Consider the following 18,067-nt stretch of genomic DNA (forward strand, 5'->3'; position numbering starts at 1 on the left):
GGCGCAGCAGCTTCCTTCTCCTCCTGGATACGCGCCGACGGTGGTGCGACCGTGAAGGGGACGCTGGGGACAGGCTCGATCTGGCGGAGGTTCTCGTGGATCGAGCGCTTGATTTCATCGAGATACGCTGGCGTATTGAGGTTTTCCATGTTGCTCACAGGCAGGTGAAGGCGGTATTCAGGGCCGTAGTACTCGAAGTAGTCGTTGTACGGCATCGCGTCCGGAATGTCCACACCCACCAACAACGAAGCCTCGTAACACCAGGCTCGAGCCACATTGCGCAGCGTGTAGCCACCACCGCCCACGACGAGAGTGGGATATTGAAGCTCTTGACGTACGCCACACAGTCCGCATGGCCCTTAGCTGACAGATTAAAGCTACCAAGTCGGTCTCCAGAAAGCGAGTCCGTACCGCACTGCAGCAACACAGCACCTGGCGCGAAGTGCTCCATAACCTTGGCGATGACGCTGCGGAAAATGCCGGTGAAGCTCGTCGTCCATGCCATCACGGCAAGGAAGTTAACGGCATAGTTCTTGCCCTCTCCATGGCCGATATCCTTGAGGTCGCCCGTTCCGGGGAAGAACTCGCCGTACTTGTGGAACGAGCACGTCATGACACGGTTCGTCGTAGAAGGCCTCCACACCGTCGCCGTGGTGGATGTCAATATCGATGTACAAGACGCGCTGGTGAGTCTTGAGCAGCTCCAAGATGCCGAGCACGCAGTCGTTCACGTAGCAGAAGCCGGAGGCCTCCGAGCGCTTGCCGTGGTGCAGGCCACCGGAGTAGTTGATGACGATGTCAGCAGATCCGGCATTCAGTTTGGCGGCGCCACCGATGGAAGCCGACGCGTAGAGCTGGCAGAACTCGAAGAGGCCGTCAAAGACCGGGCAGTCCTCGCCCACGTTGAAGCGCTGCAGTTGGCGCAGATACTCGTGCATGTTGTCGGGCGTCACAAGCCGCAGGAAGTGGATGTAGTCGTCCGAGTGGAAGCGCGTGAGCTCCGTCCAGTCCACGAGGCGGGGCGCTGTCAGAGCAGCGTCACCCAACCAACAGTAACAACACGAAGAGCACAGCGACAATGGGGTTAGTAAAGGCAATGCACCAGCAACGACAGCGATGCCGCAGCGCAGTCGCAGTCGTACGAAGACTTCCATGTGCTTGGTGAGGCCGTAGTTGGTGATGAGGTTGTGCGCCATTCGCACGCGGTGCGGCTGCAGCAGGGGACACGTCAGTCTATCCGTCTACCTAGGCATCAGGCGACAGGCGAGCGAGAGCGGCACCTTCATCGGGTGGTTCTGGCCGTAGTGGTAGTTGCCGATGTCCGCTGCAAGAGAGATATAGAGAGAGGTTAGATTCGAGCGGGGCCAGACAGCGCCGACGGCCGGTGCGGCAGCGAGAGGGCCACGCACAGTCGTAGAAGTAGGCGACGCGGCGCTTGGAGGCGACGGCGCCGCCGCTGGTGAGCGCCACGGAGCTGCCGTTGGCGCTGCTCATGCTCGGTCCTGTGGGTTCTCAGACGATGCGCGGGGGGGTGCAGCATTTGGTGTGGCGCACGCGATCAGGCGGTGTGGCGCACACGAGCCACCCGAAACAGACGGTGACGCTTCCGCAGCCAACCAAAAGGCGGCCCGGCCTTATCTGCCGCAGCCATTGGCGGCAACGTCAGCCATTCTCAGAAAGAAGCGGGCCCCCCACACTCACTCGCCCAGTAGAGCCCAGTAGATCAACATGTCGGACAAGCCCGTCGCGGAGCAGGACACGGTGGTGGAGGTGGACCAGCACGACGGCCGCGGCTTCCAGCCCGTGGAGGGCGTGACCGAGCAGGTGGCGCAGCTGGCCGTGGGCGACGCCGCCGAGGGCGAGGAGGAGGAGGACGACCTGGCCAACCTTCCCAAGAACGTGCTGCTGCGTCTGGATGCGCTGCGCAAGCTGCAGGAGGCCCAGGCCGAGGTGGAGGAGGAGTTCGAGAAGGAGCGCAAGGCGCTGGAGCTCAAGTACGAGAAGCTCTACCAGCCCTTCTACCAGCAGCGCGCCGAGATCGTCTCGGGCGCCAAGGAGGTGGAGGCCGTCACGGCCGCCGCTGCCGAGCCCCAGCAGGCGGACGCCGACGCCGAGGAGGACGTCAAGGGCGTGCCCGGCTTCTGGCTGCGCGCCTTCATGAACCACTCGGTGCTGGCCGAGCTCATCCAGGAGCGCGACCTGCCCGCCTTCGAGTTCCTCACGGACGCACTCGGTGAGCCACGAGGAGGACAACGGCTTCAAGCTCACGTTCGAATTCGCCGAGAACCCTTCTTCGCCAACAAGAGCCTGACCAAGGAGTACGACATCGGCGACGCGTCGGAGCTGGGCGAGGCCGTGCTGCGCAACGTGACGGGCACCGTCATGGAGTGGAAGGAGGGCCAGAACCTGTGCGAGGTGACCAAGAAGGTCAAGCAGCGCGCCAAGGGCGGCAAGGGCGAGACCCGTGTCGTCAGCCGCACGGAGCCCTGCGAGAGCTTCTTCCAGTTCTTTACACCCGTGGAGATGCCATCGGAGGAGGACGACGAGGACGTACGTTGCTGCGATGTATTATTTTTTTCTTGCGGTATTGCACGTCGGATCAGTTGTCTAACCTGTGTGCTTTGCTGTTGTTGTATTATACAGAGCGAAATGATCATGCGCCAGCTCAGCGGTGACTTCGAGATTGGCTTCACGATCCACGAGACCATCATCCCGCAGGCCCTGCTGTGGTTCACGGGCGAGGCCGTCGAGGACGACGACTCGGACTACGACCCGGAGGAGGATGAGGACTACGAGGACTCGGACGAGGAGTCCCTCTCGGGCGACGAGGTTCCCTGCCGCGTCGCGGCAAGAAGAAGTTCCCTGCCCTGGAGGGCGGCGCCAACTCGACCGAGAAGCCGCCTGAGTGCAAGAACCAGTAAGTTACTTGTTCATTGATTGTATCGTTTTGCGAGATCGATGCGTCGCGGCGAGAACAGTTTATATTAAAAGAAACGTTGAGCAACGTTAAGCACTACCACCTTGAGTTCAGTTGTGCATTGCGAGTGTCGGCACAAGTCGCCATGGAATCGACAACGTGGCGTCAAAAAGTTAAGCCAACATGTAGAACCGTTGGCTATGTCGTTCTGTCGTTCTGTACGAGATGACTTTGTCATCTCGGAGATGTTATCATGAGTCATGAGTCATGACATCTCCGCTGGTTGAAGGCATCAGCACGAAGCTGTGGGCCTCGGGCGCAGCAACTCCTTCATATCGATGCATTTGACCATTCGAGATTTGCTCGTTTCGTATCGAACCAAACAAATTAAACCTACAGCAGTTCGTTTCGTTCCAGGCATGCAATTCCTATCCAGTCCACGCGACAATGACATGCCCCACGAGCAAGGCACTCGTTGAGATACTCCTTCAATGCGCTGGAATCGCGCCTAGATTTTGAGTTGATTTGTGTTGATTTTTGCCGAAACAGGGCCCAATTCTTGCTCAGAACAAGGTCTGTTTCGATTCGAAAACACGGTAAGTGGAGCTTATTCGTGGAGCTTTTCCTGCACTTGGACTGAGTATAGTCCGCTCTTCCGCGTACCTGACATCGATCGTCTCATACCTCAACGCACCGCGCCGACCGTAAGCCCCGCCAGTCCCCGTCGTCGCGTACAGACAGACCCAGCACCGCACCGCCATGTCGGACTCGTTCTCGTGCGGCGTGACCCGCGACCTGGGCATCTTCGACTTCTTCCGCAGCCGCACCATGTCCCTGAGCCGCCGCGAGTCGCGTAGCTCGTCGCAGGCGGCGGCGCCCGACCGCTCCAAGGCCGCGGGCCGCTCGCTCGCGCCCTCCGCGTCGATGCCGCCACCCGCGCCCGCGTCCTCCTTTGCTTCCGCCTCTTCTGCCGCTGCTGCTGCTGCGTCCAACGCTCCGCCGCCGCTGCCCGAGTCGCTGGACTCGGTGACCACCACGCCTCGGACGCGTCGTTCAACAACAACGACCACCTGAGCGACGACGACGACGACAGCGAGAGCGACGACGACGACGGCTTCGGGTCCGCCCCCAGCAGCAGCGACAGTAGCAGCAGCAGCAGCGTCGGCAGTGCCATCACCAAGTACGAGGTGGTGCGCGAGCTCGGGCGAGGAGCCACGGCCGTGGTGCAGCTCGGCCGCCTGCGCGGCGGAGACGAGCTAGTGGCGCTCAAGGTCTTCAAGACGTCGCTGCTCAAGAAGATGCGCGAGGTGAAGCGCGTGGGCAGGCGAATGGTCGTGTCCACGGCGCTGGACAAGGTGCAGGTGGAGATTGCAATAATGAAGAAGCTGCACCACCCGAACCTGCTGAACCTGCTCGAGGTGTTCGACGACGACTCCGAGACGCTCGTGCTCATGCTGGAGTACGCGCCGTCCGGGCAGGTGATGCAGTGGTACCCCGAGGAGAAGCTGTACAAGAAGGAGAAGAGCAAGGACAAGAACTGCTTCAGCGAGGAGGAGCTGCGCTCCTGCGTGCGCCAGTTGCTGCTGGGACTCGAGTACCTGCACGAGAACAACATTTGCCACCGCGACCTCAAACCGGAGAACATTTTGGTGGGACAGGACGGCACGTTCAAGATCGCGGATTTCGGCGTTGCCCATTTCTTCGAGGAGGACGACAAGGAGGCGAAGGCCAAGGCTGCCGGCGAGGCCACCCCTGCTGCAGCCAAACCGCACAAGAAGGGCTACGTCTCGACAACAGCAGGCACGTACGCGTTCATGGGGCCGGAGACCCTCAAGGGCGGAGAGTACAGCGCATATGCCGCTGACATCTGGGCGCTGGGCATCACGATCCATGCGCTGGCCTTCGGTACGATCCCGTTCTACGACCCAGACGTCGTGACCCTGTTCGAGATGATCGAGAAGGATCCAATCGAGATCGAGAACAATGGCAACGGTGCATCCGAAGGCCTCGTCGAGCTGCTCTACGGACTACTCGAGAAGGACCGGAGAAGCGCTGGTCGCTCCAGAAGTGCAAGGAACACGCTTGGGTGCTGGAGGGACTATCCGAGGAACAGAAGCAGGAGTACGTGCAGACGAGCTACGAAGCCGTGACCGTTGGACCGGAGGACCTGGCCTGTGCTGTGACTCGCGTGACGTCGCTGAATGTCATCCTGCGGGTAAAACTCGGCGCCAACAAGTGGAAGCGCAGGGCCATGAAGTCGCTCGAGGACCGGCGGAGGTCTCTGCAGGACGGCGGCAGCTTCTCGGAGTCTTCCCTCGCAATTTTCGGGCGTGAGCGTGCCCGAGTCGACCGAGTCCGAGCCCAAGCAGTCGCTGCCGCTGCCACAGAGCTCGCCAGCAACCAGCTCGAGATTTAAGCAGCAGACAAGAACGAACGAACGCAGACGGCGTATGTAGCATCCATGCATTTGAATCAAATTCCTAAAATCTGGCACGTGAAAAGTTTCGTACTTAGCGCGCTGGCCTGAGTTTTCGGAAGAGCGTGCATTAGCAGAGACTCGGAGTCATCGATCGACCTGGGCGCCGCCATGCAGCGCTACAGCCTCCCGCAGCCGTCCTACCAGACATCCAACGACTACTACAGCCGCAGCGACCGCCTCCTGGACGCCTCCAACCGCTACCGAGGCAGCGTGGACTCGGGTCGGGACGCAGCGCCGCTGCTGCCGGGCGACGGCTACGGCGCCTACGCGTCCATGACGCAGACGCGCCACCAGCTGCAGCACCAGCACCGACAGCACCACCGCGCCAGCAGCAGCAGCGGCGGCAGCAGCAGCCTCCCCGTGGTGGCGGCGGCCGCCGAGCTGGACGAGGCGGACGAGTATGCGCTGCAGCTGCTGGCCTACCGGGTCATCTACGTGCTGCAGGGCGCCTTCATGGGCATCCTGGGCCCGGCGCTCGTCTTCTTCTCGGCGCTGGCGGCCGAGCAGTCCGGGCTCAACGCGCCCGTCCACGGCTTCGGCACCATCTTCGCAGCGCACGGAGGCGCCGCGCTCGTCATGAGCTTCATGAGCGACTTCGTGCTCACGTACTTCACCGAAGGACTTCATGAAGCAGCTCATCGTGGTGCTGCTGCTTTGCAGCGGCGCCTGGTACGCATGCCTGACGCCTGTGGCTGCTGCGACGGGCAACGTGGGGTCGGCGTACTTCATCGCCAAGGGTTTCTGGACGGCGCTTCTGAACATCACGTACGTGCTCCCTTGCGGCTGCAGTGCAGGGGTGTGTGGAGCTGATGGAGTTGTTATTTATTGTGTTTACTGTGCAGGTTAAATCGCTGCTCGTTGTGGATCGCTGGAGAAAAGGACCCGCGCAGACGAGGAATTATCACGTCCTTGAACATCAACTACGGGTTGGCTGCGTGCTGGGCGCCGTAGTGGCGCTGGTGCTCACGAAGCTGGACATTGATCTGGGCTACGCTTTTTGGACTAGCCATCATGACGGTGTTCCCCGCCGTCCTGGTTGCAATGCTGCCGAGTCCGCACAGCTACTACGGGCGCGACGAGCATCAGACGCTACTGTCATTTGAGGACCCCACGCGCCGCGTCCCCACCGTGCCGAGCCCCATTGTGGGGGGTGTCTTCTTGCATGCCAAGCACATAAGTGGCGGCAAAAACTGCAATCCAGACACGTACGACTCCAAGAACAACTTTATTATCCTGCTGGTGACCATCTTCGCAACGGTGCTGTTCGGAATCCAACTTGGTCTAGCTGCATTCTTGTACGACTACATCGGCACCGTCTTAACTGAGGGTGAGAAGCTGGCTGCCGCAGAGTCGTCTAGCACATCATCAAATGCCGGGAGCGTCGGAAGTGAAAGTGAGAACAACCGGGATGTGTGGCAGTGCGCGCTCATGGTGCTCTTTTGGGGTCGTTGACTGTGTCATACATGGTTCTGCCAGGCTTCTTGTTCCACGACAAGAACCTCTACTGATTGTGATGTGCTCGGTGGTGTGCGGGGCTAGCTCGTTTGGTCTCCTATTCGGCGCAGAAGCTGGGCTTATCACCTTCACGGTGTGCCTCTTCCTCTTCTCGTCCGCACTCGCGCCGCTGTTCACGCTGAGTATCCACTGTCTGACTCGCGTGATTAACGACCAGCTTATCCGGCGTGTGTCGTCGCTCATTGTGTTCGGCTGCGGCATGGGTGAGGTCTTCATCCCAGTGCTCATGGGGTTCTTCATGAGTGGGCAGAGCGGACAGGCCAACGGAGCTGTAGCTGTGAGCTACATCGCGTTCATTCTGGCCATTACGCTGGTTGGTGTGAGCGGGATGTTGCTCTGGATGGTCAAGGCAAGACTGAAAGAGCTACCGGAGCCTGTTGACGAGCTGGAGGGCAACAGCGAGATGGGGCGTATGCGCGCTGCTCGAGCTGGCCACGGCACAAGAAAGAACAACCACTATTGACGTCAGGAAATATAGACACACAACTGTAAGCTCTGTCTTTGGCGATATGTACATGCTCTATTCTATGCGGCAACATGCGAAAGCCTCCAAAGACAGCAAATACACTGCAAGAGCAGTCTACTTAGGACTCTGCCTTGTTGTACCGCTTGAGTTTTAGCCTGCCGAGTTGAATGCCCCAGTCACTCTTGTTCCACGGGTCTTCCGATGGCACAACGTAGCTGAGAGGAACATCTCGATGCCCATATAGCTTCTCATGCGTCGCAAGCATCGGCTCAACACGTTGATCCCACTTGGCTTGAGCGATCGGCACGTCGAGACTCAGCGACGTCAATTGATCCATGCTTCTGGCGATCTGGTCAAAATAGTAGGAGTAGGCGCGGATGTTGTTGAAGGCCACGCCTAGCTTGAGACCGTGGGCTCTTCCGGCCACAAGTCATTGGACGGCACCACAAAAGATTTGCAGAGCACATAGCTATTGCCGTGATTCCGACGAAATGCCTTCAATGCTGGCAATATGCGGCCATTCCATTCCGTGAAGGAGTGATCCCAAACAAACTCGATCTCCTCCAATTCAGCGCCGTCTCGAGCAACTTGGTCCGCAAAATAGCCCTTGCTTCGGATGTTGTTGACGGTGATGCCCAGCGGCAACCCTACTGCATGCTTTGGCCATGGAGGGCAACCCGGCACCTTAAACGACCTGTGCACGTCACAGTGCCCGTACTCCTGGCGAAAGACCTTCAGTGACGGCAAGACCCTCTCGCTCCAGTCGCGCTCGTACGTGGTGGAGTCGTAGCAGAACCTGATCTCCTCCATCTCTTGAGCGTCCTGTTCGATCTGAGTTTTGAAGTCTCCTCGGTGGCGGATATTAAGCACCCGCGGGCCAAGGTAGAGCCCCACAGTCTCGGGCCACTCGGCGTCGCCCTTCGGCACGCTGAAGCTCTGGGGGACATCCGTGTCCCCGAAGAGCTCGAAGTAGTGCCGCAGCGCAGGCTTGAGGAAGCGGTCCCACTTGTACTGGCTGGTGTCGAAGGCGAAGTCCATCTCCTCCAGGTCCTTGAGCGCGAATCGCGGCAGTGGCCGGTTCTTCCTCCAGCGCGTCCGCAGCCACTCGGCGTGCTTGCCCAGCGGGTAGCCCCAGCTCGCCCGGGGCCAGGCGTCGTCGTCCCGAGGGACGACGAACGCGATCGGCACCATCAGGTGGTTCTTGAGCCGCAGGAACGTGCGCAGCGCGGGGGCCACCGTTCTGTGCCACGCCTCCCTGCTGTGTCTAGCGATGTACGTGGGTGCGGGGCGGGGATCCGCATCATTCGAGAAGCAGCGAGGGAAGGACGCGCTCTTGCATTGCAGCGAGGCCGCGGGCGCGCGCAGCACGGGCGAGAGCGGGGCGGCCAGGCAGGCCGAGCGCACGCGGCACCGCGCTGCCGCCGCCACCAGCCTCAGCATCGGTGTCGCGGACTGCCAAGCATCGTGATTCTTCCTTTAAGTGCGATTTAGAAAGGCGGTTTTATACACACAACTTCATGTTCAGAGATCCTCTACTTATGTTTTGTTACACCTTCAACCTGTCTGTTTGCAAGCGTATTGGAGCCGCGCCGCCACAACGCGAGGAAATACAGAGCGCACCCTGGAGCGGGTGGGCTGGATTCCTGCTTCGTCCTGGCGCTAACTGCACGCACCTGCGTTTCTCACCTCTTGACTGGGGCCGCAACTCGCGCGTGGGCGAGGACAGGCGCTCGAGAACGCGATACGGAGGCGAGGGCTCGCTCGCTGCACTGGCTGGGCCGGGGCCAGTGGCGCTACAAAGACTCGTAGCGTTCGTTGCGCGCACGCTCCGAGTGAAATACAATCGGACTTTGATCGGCCAGGCGTGGGCGCGTTGGTCAAAGTGCTCGGGGTTGCGGCGGCACCTTGACCAACGCGCCCACGCCTGGCCGAACAAAGCCCTCGCAGGCAAAACAGAGCCGCTCGGTGTTCTGGCTAAAGCTGGTAGTCCAACAGATAAGAGCAGGAGGCAATTCGCATGTCTCCGGCGAGCTGTTTGAAGTACGTGGCGTGAGATCCAGCGACGGCGAGGCTGCTGTCACTGTTAGCTGCTTTTAGCCTCCGCGACACAAAACGGTAAGTGAACAAAATAGGCCAAGCGATAAGAAAGTCGCCCGCCGTTAGATGTCTGTGGGCTGTACTTGGCCTGGATATAAATGCTCGGTTGAAAACCGCTGACCAACGCTCACTGGGCCTGCAAAACTCTTGCACTGGGTACTACTCCGCGCGTCACCTTGTGCACTTCGCTTTTCGCAGCCCCCCGACCAGCCCATCGAGCGTCTTTAACATGCCGGTGGTTCACGACCGATACCGAGTCATCCGCAGCCTGAGCTCCACGCTCTACGGATGGGTCTTCGCCTGCGAGGACATGCAGGGTGGACTCGGGCGAGCCTCGCCTGCCACCGCCATCGCACCCGTCGTCATCAAGCAGGTCTCACTCGAGCGCATGGCCGCCTTCATGCGCGACCACCCCGAGGACGGACACACCCCAGACAACCCCATCGTCGAGAAGGAGGTCGGCGACATCGTCCGAGCCGCAGGAGGACACCCCAACCTCGTGCAGTACACCGACTCGTTCGTGGAGCAGCAGGCGCTGTACCTCGTCATGGAGCACTGCGCCGACGGCGACATGTACGACTACCTCAGCAGGCGCAGGCAGCGCACCATGTCGTGCATGAACGCGCTGAGCGTGCTCTCTCAGGTGGCCGCGGGTCTGGCCTTCCTGCACCAGCACGGCATCGCGCACCGCGACGTCTCGCTCGAGAACATCATGCTGCACCGCGGCCGGTGTAAGCTGGGCGACTTCGGGCTGGCCACGCGTACTCGGCGCGCGGGCGGCCGTCACGTGGGCAAGAAATACTACATGGCGCCGGAGATCGTGGCGGGCGGTCCGTACGACCCCAAGGCCGCGGACGTGTGGTCGCTGGGCATCGTGTTCTTCATTATGGTGACAGGTTCACCTCTGGTGGCCTTGGCTTCGACGTCGGTCAAGTCGTTCTGCGCCTTCAAGCAGGCTGGCATCGCAACAGTGATGGAGTCGTGGGGTATGGCTGCGTTCATGTCGGCTAGCGCTGTTCACCTGCTATCGGGTATGCTGGAGATTGACCCAAACAAGCGCCTCACGATCGAGCAAGTACTGCAGCACGAAGCCTTGAACGAATGGTTTGATGGGCAGGAACCGCAGAAAGGGTAGTGGCAATTATTGGCAATGTAGTGTGAACAGCGTTTTTGCTTCAAATAATATAACACCAGTGTACCTGTGATGCCCATGGACCTTCTTTCAAACGACAGATACGATAGCTTTCTGACACCTTGCCCAACAAGATATGCCCTTGGACTCGCAGGCTGGATATGTGTTGCAGTGCCTATCGATTTGCAGCCATTGTTGAAGCCTTCCTCCTGGTCGATCGGCAAAGTTGACGCGATGCCAGCATGCGGCGGCAGTACTAACGCGTTTCGACTTCTTCCTCGCATTACCCGGCGACAGGCGCTCACGCCAGCCAGCGCTCAATCGGACTGCTCAAGCTCTTGCTCCATGACGAAATAAAATCGGGCGTGGGCGACGCCGCTAGCAATAATTGGGGCGTGCTGGTTTGAACCAGCACTGGTGAAACGGCCCCGCGCGCTCTGTCATACGGGGGTTGATGCCGCGAGGCGATGCCTGCTTCGGCTTGTGCTCGAGCCGCGGTGACCGCAGGGCTGGACAACAGGCGCCGCCGCCACTCAAAGCAGCAGCAGCAGCAGTTAACGCGCGCAGGTCAGGTCCCGTGTAGGCCACGACGCGGATGTAGCGTATCGCGGACGCCTCCTCATGCTCGCGGAGCTGCTGGGACCAGTGGCCGTTGACCAGGGCAAAACTGGCAGTAGCAGCCCGATACGTACCATCCCATTTCTTCCACACTCCGCAAGTAGCGCGCTTCCCATTTCGCTTTTCGCTCGGCCCTGCAGAGAGGCCGATCGACTCGCTAGTGAGGGCACAGGCATGCCCGTGATCCACGACCGATACCGAGTCATCCGGGAGCTCAGCGCCACGCTCTACGGATGGGTCTTCGCCTGCGAAGACATGCGCGGCCGCACGCTGCCGGCGCCGCCGTCCGCCGCCAACGTGCCCGTCGTCATCAAGCAGGTCTCACTCGAGCGCATGGCCGCCTTCATGCGCGACCACCCCGAGGACGGACACACCCCAGACAACCCCATCGTCGAGAAGGAGGTCGGCGACATCGTCCGAGCCGCAGGAGGACACCCCAACCTCGTGCAGTACACCGACTCGTTCGTGGAGCAGCAGACGCTGTACCTCGTCATGGAGCACTGCGCCGACGGCGACATGTACGACTACCTCAGCAGGCGCAGGCAGCGCACCATGTCGTGCATGAACGCGCTGAGCGTGCTCTCTCAGGTGGCCGCGGGTCTGGCCTTCCTGCACCAGCACGGCATCGCGCACCGCGACGTCTCGCTCGAGAACATCATGCTGCACCGCGGCCGGTGTAAGCTGGGCGACTTCGGGCTGGCCACGCGTGCTCGGCGCGCGGGGGGCCGTCACGTGGGCAAGAAGTACTACATGGCGCCGGAGATCGTGGCGGGCGGTCCGTACGACCCCAAGGCCGCGGACGTGTGGTCGCTGGGCATCGTGTTCTTCATCATGCTGACGGGCTCGCCGCTCGTGTCGTTCGCGTCCACATCGGTCAAGTCGTTCCGAGCGCTCAAGCAGGCTGGCATCGCAACAGTGATGGAGTCGTGGGGTATGGCTGCGTTCATGTCGGCTAGCGCTGTTCACCTGCTATCGGGTATGCTGGAGATTGACCCAAACAAGCGCCTCACGATCGAGCAGGTGCTGGAACACGACGCCTTCGCCGAGTGCCTCGGCTAGTCGGCGTAGTAAATGTGGCAGTGGCGTAACCCTCGCGTCGGAACGAGGGGTGCATTTAACGTTGGTACTTGTGAATGTAATATACAAATGCTTGACCGTTTTGAACTCCCGACGTCACGGGCCAGCTAGTTTGTAGCATAGTTATCCTAGTTGTCGCAGCCTTGCGGAGCCGGCTATTACGTCGAGGAGCTCGCAGGGCAAGCCAAGTCTGGAATTCGGAGGGTCCGTGCCTGTCCTTGGCTGGGGTGGGCTTCCAGCGCTCTCACAGCTTGTCTTTGGGGCTCTACTTCCTAGCACGACGCCAAGCTGTTCCGACGTCCAGATCCCCCACAGCGGTGTGCCGCTTCACCGCTACCATCGAGTCGCCCGGCATACTCTTCGGGTCGTCGACGGCGACGCTGGAGGACTTCCAGTGCCTTCCTTCACGTGTGGCTCTCCCAGTGCGCTCTAGCAACTCATCGTTCGGGACTCAACTCGCAATGAAGCCAAGCACAAGTCAAGCGCGCTGGAAAACGAACGGGTTTGCAGTTCGTGCCTGGCGCCAGCGGTGTCCGATTGAAGAGGTGAGAACCAGCTGATGGTCGCCGCAGCAGCTACCGACTCCTCGAGCACCAACACTCGGCTAGCGAGAAAATCATCAAGTACCGCAACATCTCGCAGCATGCACTACCCGGTGATGTGACGGATACCCTTAGTGTGCATTGAGGATATGAACACTCCACTCATTATTGTTTTCCTCGCGCGAATAACGCATCTGCAAGCGCGTTGACTACGTCTGGTGCCGTACAATGTGAGATGCGTGGTGACTACATTAACAATCAATTCTCTTACACGAAAGGTGAAGGGCCTACGTACCATAACAGCGGAGGTAAGTTAGCAAAAGCAAGTAATCTAGTACAACCGGATAAAACTGCTACGCGTGGAGGGTTCATCACGAGATGCATTACGATAGAATGTAGTCGAGATTCATCGCTCGGCAAGACGTTGGAGGCGCCTCCGCTTCCTCGACAGTCGCGGAGTTAAGTGATGGAGCCTCTTCTTCCTCAGCATCCGAGTCTGGCAAAATCTCAACAGGCTCCATGCCCTCAACCTCAGGCTCGGGCTCCTCGCCTAGAGCATGGCCCCTGATCAGTGCGCGACCCATAATCCTCTCGCAATCCCTCAGGTTGCCTAGAACCTCCATTAGCGCCCCCACGAAGTCCGGCGCCATTTCATACGCCTCAAGCCTGCCGTTAGCGTTAAAGTGCATCTGAGCTCTGTAGTGTACGTGTAGCTGTCTACCGATCAGTTTCTGGATGAGATCTTCGTCCGCCGCGGCATGGGGTAGATGTTTTCAATGGTGCGTCGAGAGTAACGCAGGTGCAGAGTGCCGTGGACGACCACGCTTGAGCTGGTGTCAGCCGTGATCAACTCGGCCGATTCGCACGTGAGCTTGACAGACGAGTGGAACTTGGTATAGCGCTCCCAGATACTGAGGATTAGCTCGGCTGCGGGCTTGCCCCGAACGTGGTGTGCGGCTCAATCAAGGCGCCCAGAAAGTCTTTTTGCTTCTCCGAGGACAGAATCGGCGCCGGAGCTCCAGGGACCTGCAGCCCGATGCGAAACTGGTTGAAGTACTCAATGACGAAGCTCATGGGGGACGTCCCGCCGATCGAGGAGGGCGCTGAGAGCGACTTTTGCGTGTACATGTCCCGCATGGCTTGGAGCCGCAGCACCTGCTGTCGCAGCATCTGGTTGTCTGTGAGCAGCGTGATCTGCCGTTCGTGCTGGCGCTGGCGGAACTTGATGCCGCGCTCACTGCTGGTCATGGGCTTGGCTTTGCCCTTGGCCTTGCCTCTCCGATGCTGCGGCGCGTTCTGGGGCATCGGCACGGCGAAAGTGGCGAGGGTGTCGAGGTCGCAGGCGGCTCCTCGCGGCAGGATCGGCACGAAGCCCGGCGGAGAGGCGAACGCCATGGCGGAGGCTTTGGCGTGGCTGTGGCGTATCCGATGCGGGAATGGGGCGCCGCAACCGGCGAGGTCTGCAGTCCAGAGAGCACTCGACGCAAGGACACGACGGCGGTTGTTGCTGTAAGTCCAGTGATTCGTCACTGCGCAGCCCGATGAGGAACGGAAGAAGCCCAGCGCTCATTGGACGGCGCGACTGCAACCTGTGAGACGGTGAGCCGTTTAGTCTGACGGCAAAGCAGAGCAAGCTTAGTTAGTTTAGACCAAGCTGCACTGCTTCGCGTGTCTGACAGCGACTGCGCTGCAGTCTGCAGCGCGCCAGGACCCGAGAAGCGAACGGGCCGCGTCTTGCTAGCGTAGAGCTGAGCCGGAGTCTCATGCGCGCGCCACAGCTTGCCTGCCACCAACGCCAATGTTGGCAGCGACGCTGCCGATACATGAATCAAGACGCCGGCGATGATATTTCGGCACGGCGTCCGGTGCGAATCGCAAAAACGGACTTGAGCGCTCGCAGGGTCAAGTCGCGTGCCTAACACTGCAGTTCGCATCAACGCAGAGCGAGGATCTCAGCACCAAAGCGCTCGCAAAGGTTGCAGCCTTGAAACTATGGTCTGGCGTGGTGCTCGCACCGCAAGTTGAAGCTGTCGTGAGGTTGTTTGATGACGTCGCTGCGCGTCGCCGCCACTGGCGCTACCTTGGCGCTACCTCGCGCCGAATGCTGTCAAACCACGACGGAACCTTGAGCAATCGAACGTCTCCGTTGTTACTGCTGCTGCTGCGAGCGATGATCCGCCGCCGCTCCGCGCGCAAGCCCGGCGGGGCGCCTCCGTCGCAGCGCTCGCCGCCGTCGAAGCGCTCCATCTCCTTCTCCGTGGCGTTCCCGCTGCCGGCCCCCGGGACCCCTCCGGCCGCCAAACGCAGGCCGCTCCGGACGCAGCACCTCGGCGTCGCCGCGGTGGACGCCGGCTACTGCTGCCACGAGGCCACGCAGCTGCACCTCAGTGTAGAGTGGCGCCTGGACCGGCACGTAGTCGCCGGCGTGCTGGAGAACGCCACGGGCCAGCCGCTGTTCGAGGTAAGGGAGAAGCCGCTGTCGCTGCACCGACAGCGCACGCTGCTGGGTGCGACCGACGTGCCCGTGGCCACGATACGCATGAGCGCCTTCCGCCGCCGCAAGATCTCGTTCTCGGCCTACCCGCGCGCGGAGACGTCCAGGACGCCTCTGTTCAAGTTCACTGTGACGCGCAGCCAGCTGGAGATGACGTTCGCGGACATCATGACGGGCGAGGTGTGTCGGCTCGGCACGGCGGGCGAGCAGGCCGACATCGAGATCTGGCTGCAGCGCGGCGCCTCCGAGCAGACAGCTAGGCAGCCCATCGCCCATATGTACCCGGCGTCCGCGGGCACGCCGCTGGGCTACTCGCTCGACATCGCGGAAGGCGTGGACGCCGTCATGGCCATCCTCGTGTGCATCGCGGTGCATGACAGTGAGCCGGAGCGCACGTGGCGCTCGCCGAGCGCGCTCTTCTAACCTATTTTATAGCCGCGCAGGCGAGGCGAGAGCGACGACAGGTCTGCTAGTGTCCAGGCACTAGACGTTGAATGTGAGCTTGCGCTTTACTACGGTCGACGGATCAATGCTTCGGCCGAGTTGTCACGGTCCTTCGCCAATTGTTCTCATCGCCTTCGAGAAGTACGATCTCGTTATTACCGCGCTCCAAGACGAAGTGTGATTGCATTGCGCGAGCTAAGCTATCGGTGAACCGCAACAAACTCCGCCGAGCTCAAGATCAAGCGAGGTGCTACCAGGACGAATTTGCGAGTTACTACGCATTTCTGCTGCCTCGTTGTGGCGAGAAGGGTTCAAGTCGCCGGAGAGCGGCATCCAGCCCAGTTGAATTCCTTAGCTTGCCGATAGCTAAGTATCCTAGGCAGGATAGGCGCAATGAGTCAGGTCTGAGATAACTGCCGTCCGGTGATGGCCGCCCCCCATGTGTGTGGGTGCGCTTTTAGCCTGGGATAAAGTATGGCTTCCGCCAAACGCGACCGATTCAGCTGGACAGCGGCGCTGCGGTAAGCCATCGCAGCACTTTCATTCGCGCTTTCGCCCGCAGGTCGCCACTTCTTCGACAGCCATGGACTTGCACGAGGTCGCCTCCAAGGTGCAGACGCTCGCGGCGCTGCGCCACTTCGTGTCGGCCTTCGACGCCAGCCAGGTGGCCTCCAAGCCGCTGCAGCTGCGCGTCACGCCGCGCGCCGTGGTGGACGCCACCTCGGGCGACCCGCTCTTCGTCGTCCAGCAGAAGTCGCTGTCGCTGCACCGCCAGCGGACGCTGCTGGACGCGCGCAACGAGCTGCCGGTGGCCACGCTGCGCCTTAGCATGTTCAACCGCACGCCGACCTACTCGGCCTACCCGCGCACGGAGCACGAGGAGACGCCGTGCGCCTTCAAGTTCACGGCCGACGACACGACGGTGCGCGCCGAGTTCACGGATCTGGTGGGCGGCCAGCACTGCGCCATCGGCTGCGACCCGGCCGCGGACGGCAGCGACTCGCTCAGCTTCTGGCTCGTGCGCGGCTCGGGCGACGCCGCCGATGTGCAGCAGACCATCGCGCGGCTCACGTACACGCACAAGAGCCCCAAGGGCAAGGAGGAGCAGAGCGTCCTGCTGGACGTGGCCCCCGGGGTCGACCGCATGATGATGATCCTCATCTGCATCGGGCTGCTGGACGAGGGCTTCGAGGACGAGCACACGCACCCGCAGCAGTAGGAACGCTCGCCAGGAAGTACTAAGTAGATAACCTCGCTCGGAGCCACTGATCCACACCCCTCGTAGCGAACGAAATATATCTTCCGTATCTCCATTCTGCACAACGTTCCGCAATAGTGTAACGCGCGCGATGCGGACCGCCCCGATCGCAATGATAATTTGGCGCGCTTCCTCTAGGTGCTTTGGCAAAGCCTATGCTGTTGGGAGCTACCGTGTTGCTATCTTCGGTGGACACCAGGCGCCGGTGGACGATAGTTGTGCAAAATTTTCGGACATGTGGACATCTGACTCTGACCGGACTTCACTTCGAACGGAACAGCAGCAGCCGCGAAGTTGCTGATGTTGGATGGACGAAAATGTAAAAACTCGAGATAACTTGCTTACCTTTGTGAGTATGCGGTTGTATTCCATGTAAGGGAATCTGCCACTTTAGTGCACTAGAAGCATATTAGTGCACTAATAGAAACGACCAATCACGCCAAAAACCTACGAGCTCTGGTATATTACTGGATGAAATATTCGAACCGTAAAACCTGCCATTATGTATACAGCTCCTGTTGGCTAACTCTCGACCACCCGATTTGTCTCGTCTGCTTTTGCAGTTGCATGTAGTACTAGTGGCATGAGCTTAACTATTTGACTATCACTACCAAATTGACCTCGCCCCGAGAATCATGACCAAGAAGCGCGGAGACTACACCAAAAGCAAGCTAAACTCTACCGCACGCTAATTAAGTGGGCAGGCAAGCGCAAGAAAGGCGAATCGATGGAGTCTCAGTGACGTGGCCCTCAACCACGCCTGACAGCTGAGCCAAGCGTGGGGAAATCATTGCCAAGGCCAGCACGATCGCTGAGATGACTACGGGCACTGGCGTTGGTAGCGGCTGGTACAGGCGCTTTATGAAGCGGCGCCGGCGTCGATTAAGCAAGCCGCTTGGCTTCACGTGAAGAAAACCGTCCAACAACAGCTTCCCGCCCTCCCACCACCACGCACGAAAGGCAGGAAGTGGAAGACAGCGACAGTTGGTAGGCGATTGCTAACCCGTGAACTACTAGAGAACCTACAA

At 60.3% G+C, this 18,067-nt stretch overlaps 12 protein-coding genes across 12 annotated transcripts; 8 read left to right on the forward strand and 4 right to left on the reverse strand.

Moving 5' to 3' along the window:
- On the reverse strand, nucleotides 1-1,494 carry IUM83_07290 (Histone deacetylase 1; the record flags this gene model as incomplete). The annotated part of the gene is made up of 6 exons (XM_067931576.1): nucleotides 1-328; nucleotides 412-592; nucleotides 642-1,024; nucleotides 1,103-1,211; nucleotides 1,281-1,324; nucleotides 1,410-1,494. Coding segments are annotated over 6 exons (1,130 nt in total), but the record flags the coding sequence as incomplete, so codon positions are not given.
- Nucleotides 1,495-1,728: 234 nt separating this feature from the next.
- On the forward strand, nucleotides 1,729-2,937 carry IUM83_07291 (nucleosome assembly protein 1; the record flags this gene model as incomplete). Its single annotated transcript, XM_067931577.1, has 2 exons — nucleotides 1,729-2,550; nucleotides 2,644-2,937. The coding sequence occupies 2 exons, from the start codon at nucleotides 1,729-1,731 to the stop codon at nucleotides 2,935-2,937; spliced, it is 1,116 nt and encodes a 371-aa protein (XP_067799082.1).
- A 488-nt stretch (nucleotides 2,938-3,425) lies between these two features.
- Nucleotides 3,426-3,909, reverse strand: IUM83_07292 (uncharacterized protein; the record flags this gene model as incomplete). Its single annotated transcript, XM_067931578.1, has 2 exons — nucleotides 3,426-3,492; nucleotides 3,581-3,909. The coding sequence occupies 2 exons, from the start codon at nucleotides 3,907-3,909 to the stop codon at nucleotides 3,426-3,428; spliced, it is 396 nt and encodes a 131-aa protein (XP_067799079.1).
- Nucleotides 3,677-5,333, forward strand: IUM83_07293 (CAMKK protein kinase; the record flags this gene model as incomplete). Its single annotated transcript, XM_067931579.1, has 3 exons — nucleotides 3,677-3,930; nucleotides 4,011-4,909; nucleotides 4,957-5,333. 3 exons carry the CDS (start codon nucleotides 3,677-3,679, stop codon nucleotides 5,331-5,333), a joined length of 1,530 nt encoding a protein of 509 aa, XP_067799080.1.
- A 171-nt stretch (nucleotides 5,334-5,504) lies between these two features.
- On the forward strand, nucleotides 5,505-6,347 carry IUM83_07294 (uncharacterized protein; the record flags this gene model as incomplete). The annotated part of the gene is made up of 3 exons (XM_067931580.1): nucleotides 5,505-6,001; nucleotides 6,057-6,161; nucleotides 6,239-6,347. The coding sequence occupies 3 exons, from the start codon at nucleotides 5,505-5,507 to the stop codon at nucleotides 6,345-6,347; spliced, it is 711 nt and encodes a 236-aa protein (XP_067799085.1).
- A 60-nt stretch (nucleotides 6,348-6,407) lies between these two features.
- On the forward strand, nucleotides 6,408-7,374 carry IUM83_07295 (Transmembrane protein; the record flags this gene model as incomplete). The annotated part of the gene is made up of 2 exons (XM_067931581.1): nucleotides 6,408-6,814; nucleotides 6,936-7,374. The coding sequence occupies 2 exons, from the start codon at nucleotides 6,408-6,410 to the stop codon at nucleotides 7,372-7,374; spliced, it is 846 nt and encodes a 281-aa protein (XP_067799086.1).
- Nucleotides 7,375-7,773: 399 nt separating this feature from the next.
- IUM83_07296 (uncharacterized protein) lies at nucleotides 7,774-8,817 on the reverse strand (the record flags this gene model as incomplete). The annotated part of the gene is made up of 1 exon (XM_067931582.1): nucleotides 7,774-8,817. The coding sequence occupies one exon, from the start codon at nucleotides 8,815-8,817 to the stop codon at nucleotides 7,774-7,776; it is 1,044 nt and encodes a 347-aa protein (XP_067799083.1).
- A 577-nt stretch (nucleotides 8,818-9,394) lies between these two features.
- Nucleotides 9,395-10,609, forward strand: IUM83_07297 (serine/threonine protein kinase; the record flags this gene model as incomplete). Its single annotated transcript, XM_067931583.1, has 3 exons — nucleotides 9,395-9,417; nucleotides 9,475-9,492; nucleotides 9,673-10,609. The coding sequence occupies 3 exons, from the start codon at nucleotides 9,395-9,397 to the stop codon at nucleotides 10,607-10,609; spliced, it is 978 nt and encodes a 325-aa protein (XP_067799084.1).
- A 789-nt stretch (nucleotides 10,610-11,398) lies between these two features.
- On the forward strand, nucleotides 11,399-12,283 carry IUM83_07298 (serine/threonine protein kinase; the record flags this gene model as incomplete). Its single annotated transcript, XM_067931584.1, has 1 exon — nucleotides 11,399-12,283. One exon carries the CDS (start codon nucleotides 11,399-11,401, stop codon nucleotides 12,281-12,283), a length of 885 nt encoding a protein of 294 aa, XP_067799077.1.
- Nucleotides 12,284-13,761: 1,478 nt separating this feature from the next.
- IUM83_07299 (uncharacterized protein) lies at nucleotides 13,762-14,238 on the reverse strand (the record flags this gene model as incomplete). Its single annotated transcript, XM_067931585.1, has 1 exon — nucleotides 13,762-14,238. The coding sequence occupies one exon, from the start codon at nucleotides 14,236-14,238 to the stop codon at nucleotides 13,762-13,764; it is 477 nt and encodes a 158-aa protein (XP_067799078.1).
- Nucleotides 14,239-15,013: 775 nt separating this feature from the next.
- On the forward strand, nucleotides 15,014-15,760 carry IUM83_07300 (Tubby C-terminal-like domain; the record flags this gene model as incomplete). Its single annotated transcript, XM_067931586.1, has 1 exon — nucleotides 15,014-15,760. The coding sequence occupies one exon, from the start codon at nucleotides 15,014-15,016 to the stop codon at nucleotides 15,758-15,760; it is 747 nt and encodes a 248-aa protein (XP_067798968.1).
- A 604-nt stretch (nucleotides 15,761-16,364) lies between these two features.
- On the forward strand, nucleotides 16,365-17,000 carry IUM83_07301 (Tubby C-terminal-like domain; the record flags this gene model as incomplete). Its single annotated transcript, XM_067931587.1, has 1 exon — nucleotides 16,365-17,000. The coding sequence occupies one exon, from the start codon at nucleotides 16,365-16,367 to the stop codon at nucleotides 16,998-17,000; it is 636 nt and encodes a 211-aa protein (XP_067798969.1).
- Between the last annotated feature and the right edge of the window lie 1,067 nt (nucleotides 17,001-18,067).

This window comes from Phytophthora cinnamomi, assembly GCF_018691715.1.
Source record: "Phytophthora cinnamomi strain GKB4 chromosome Unknown Contig6, whole genome shotgun sequence".
In the NCBI taxonomy this organism is placed as follows: domain Eukaryota; phylum Oomycota; class Peronosporomycetes; order Peronosporales; family Peronosporaceae; genus Phytophthora; species Phytophthora cinnamomi.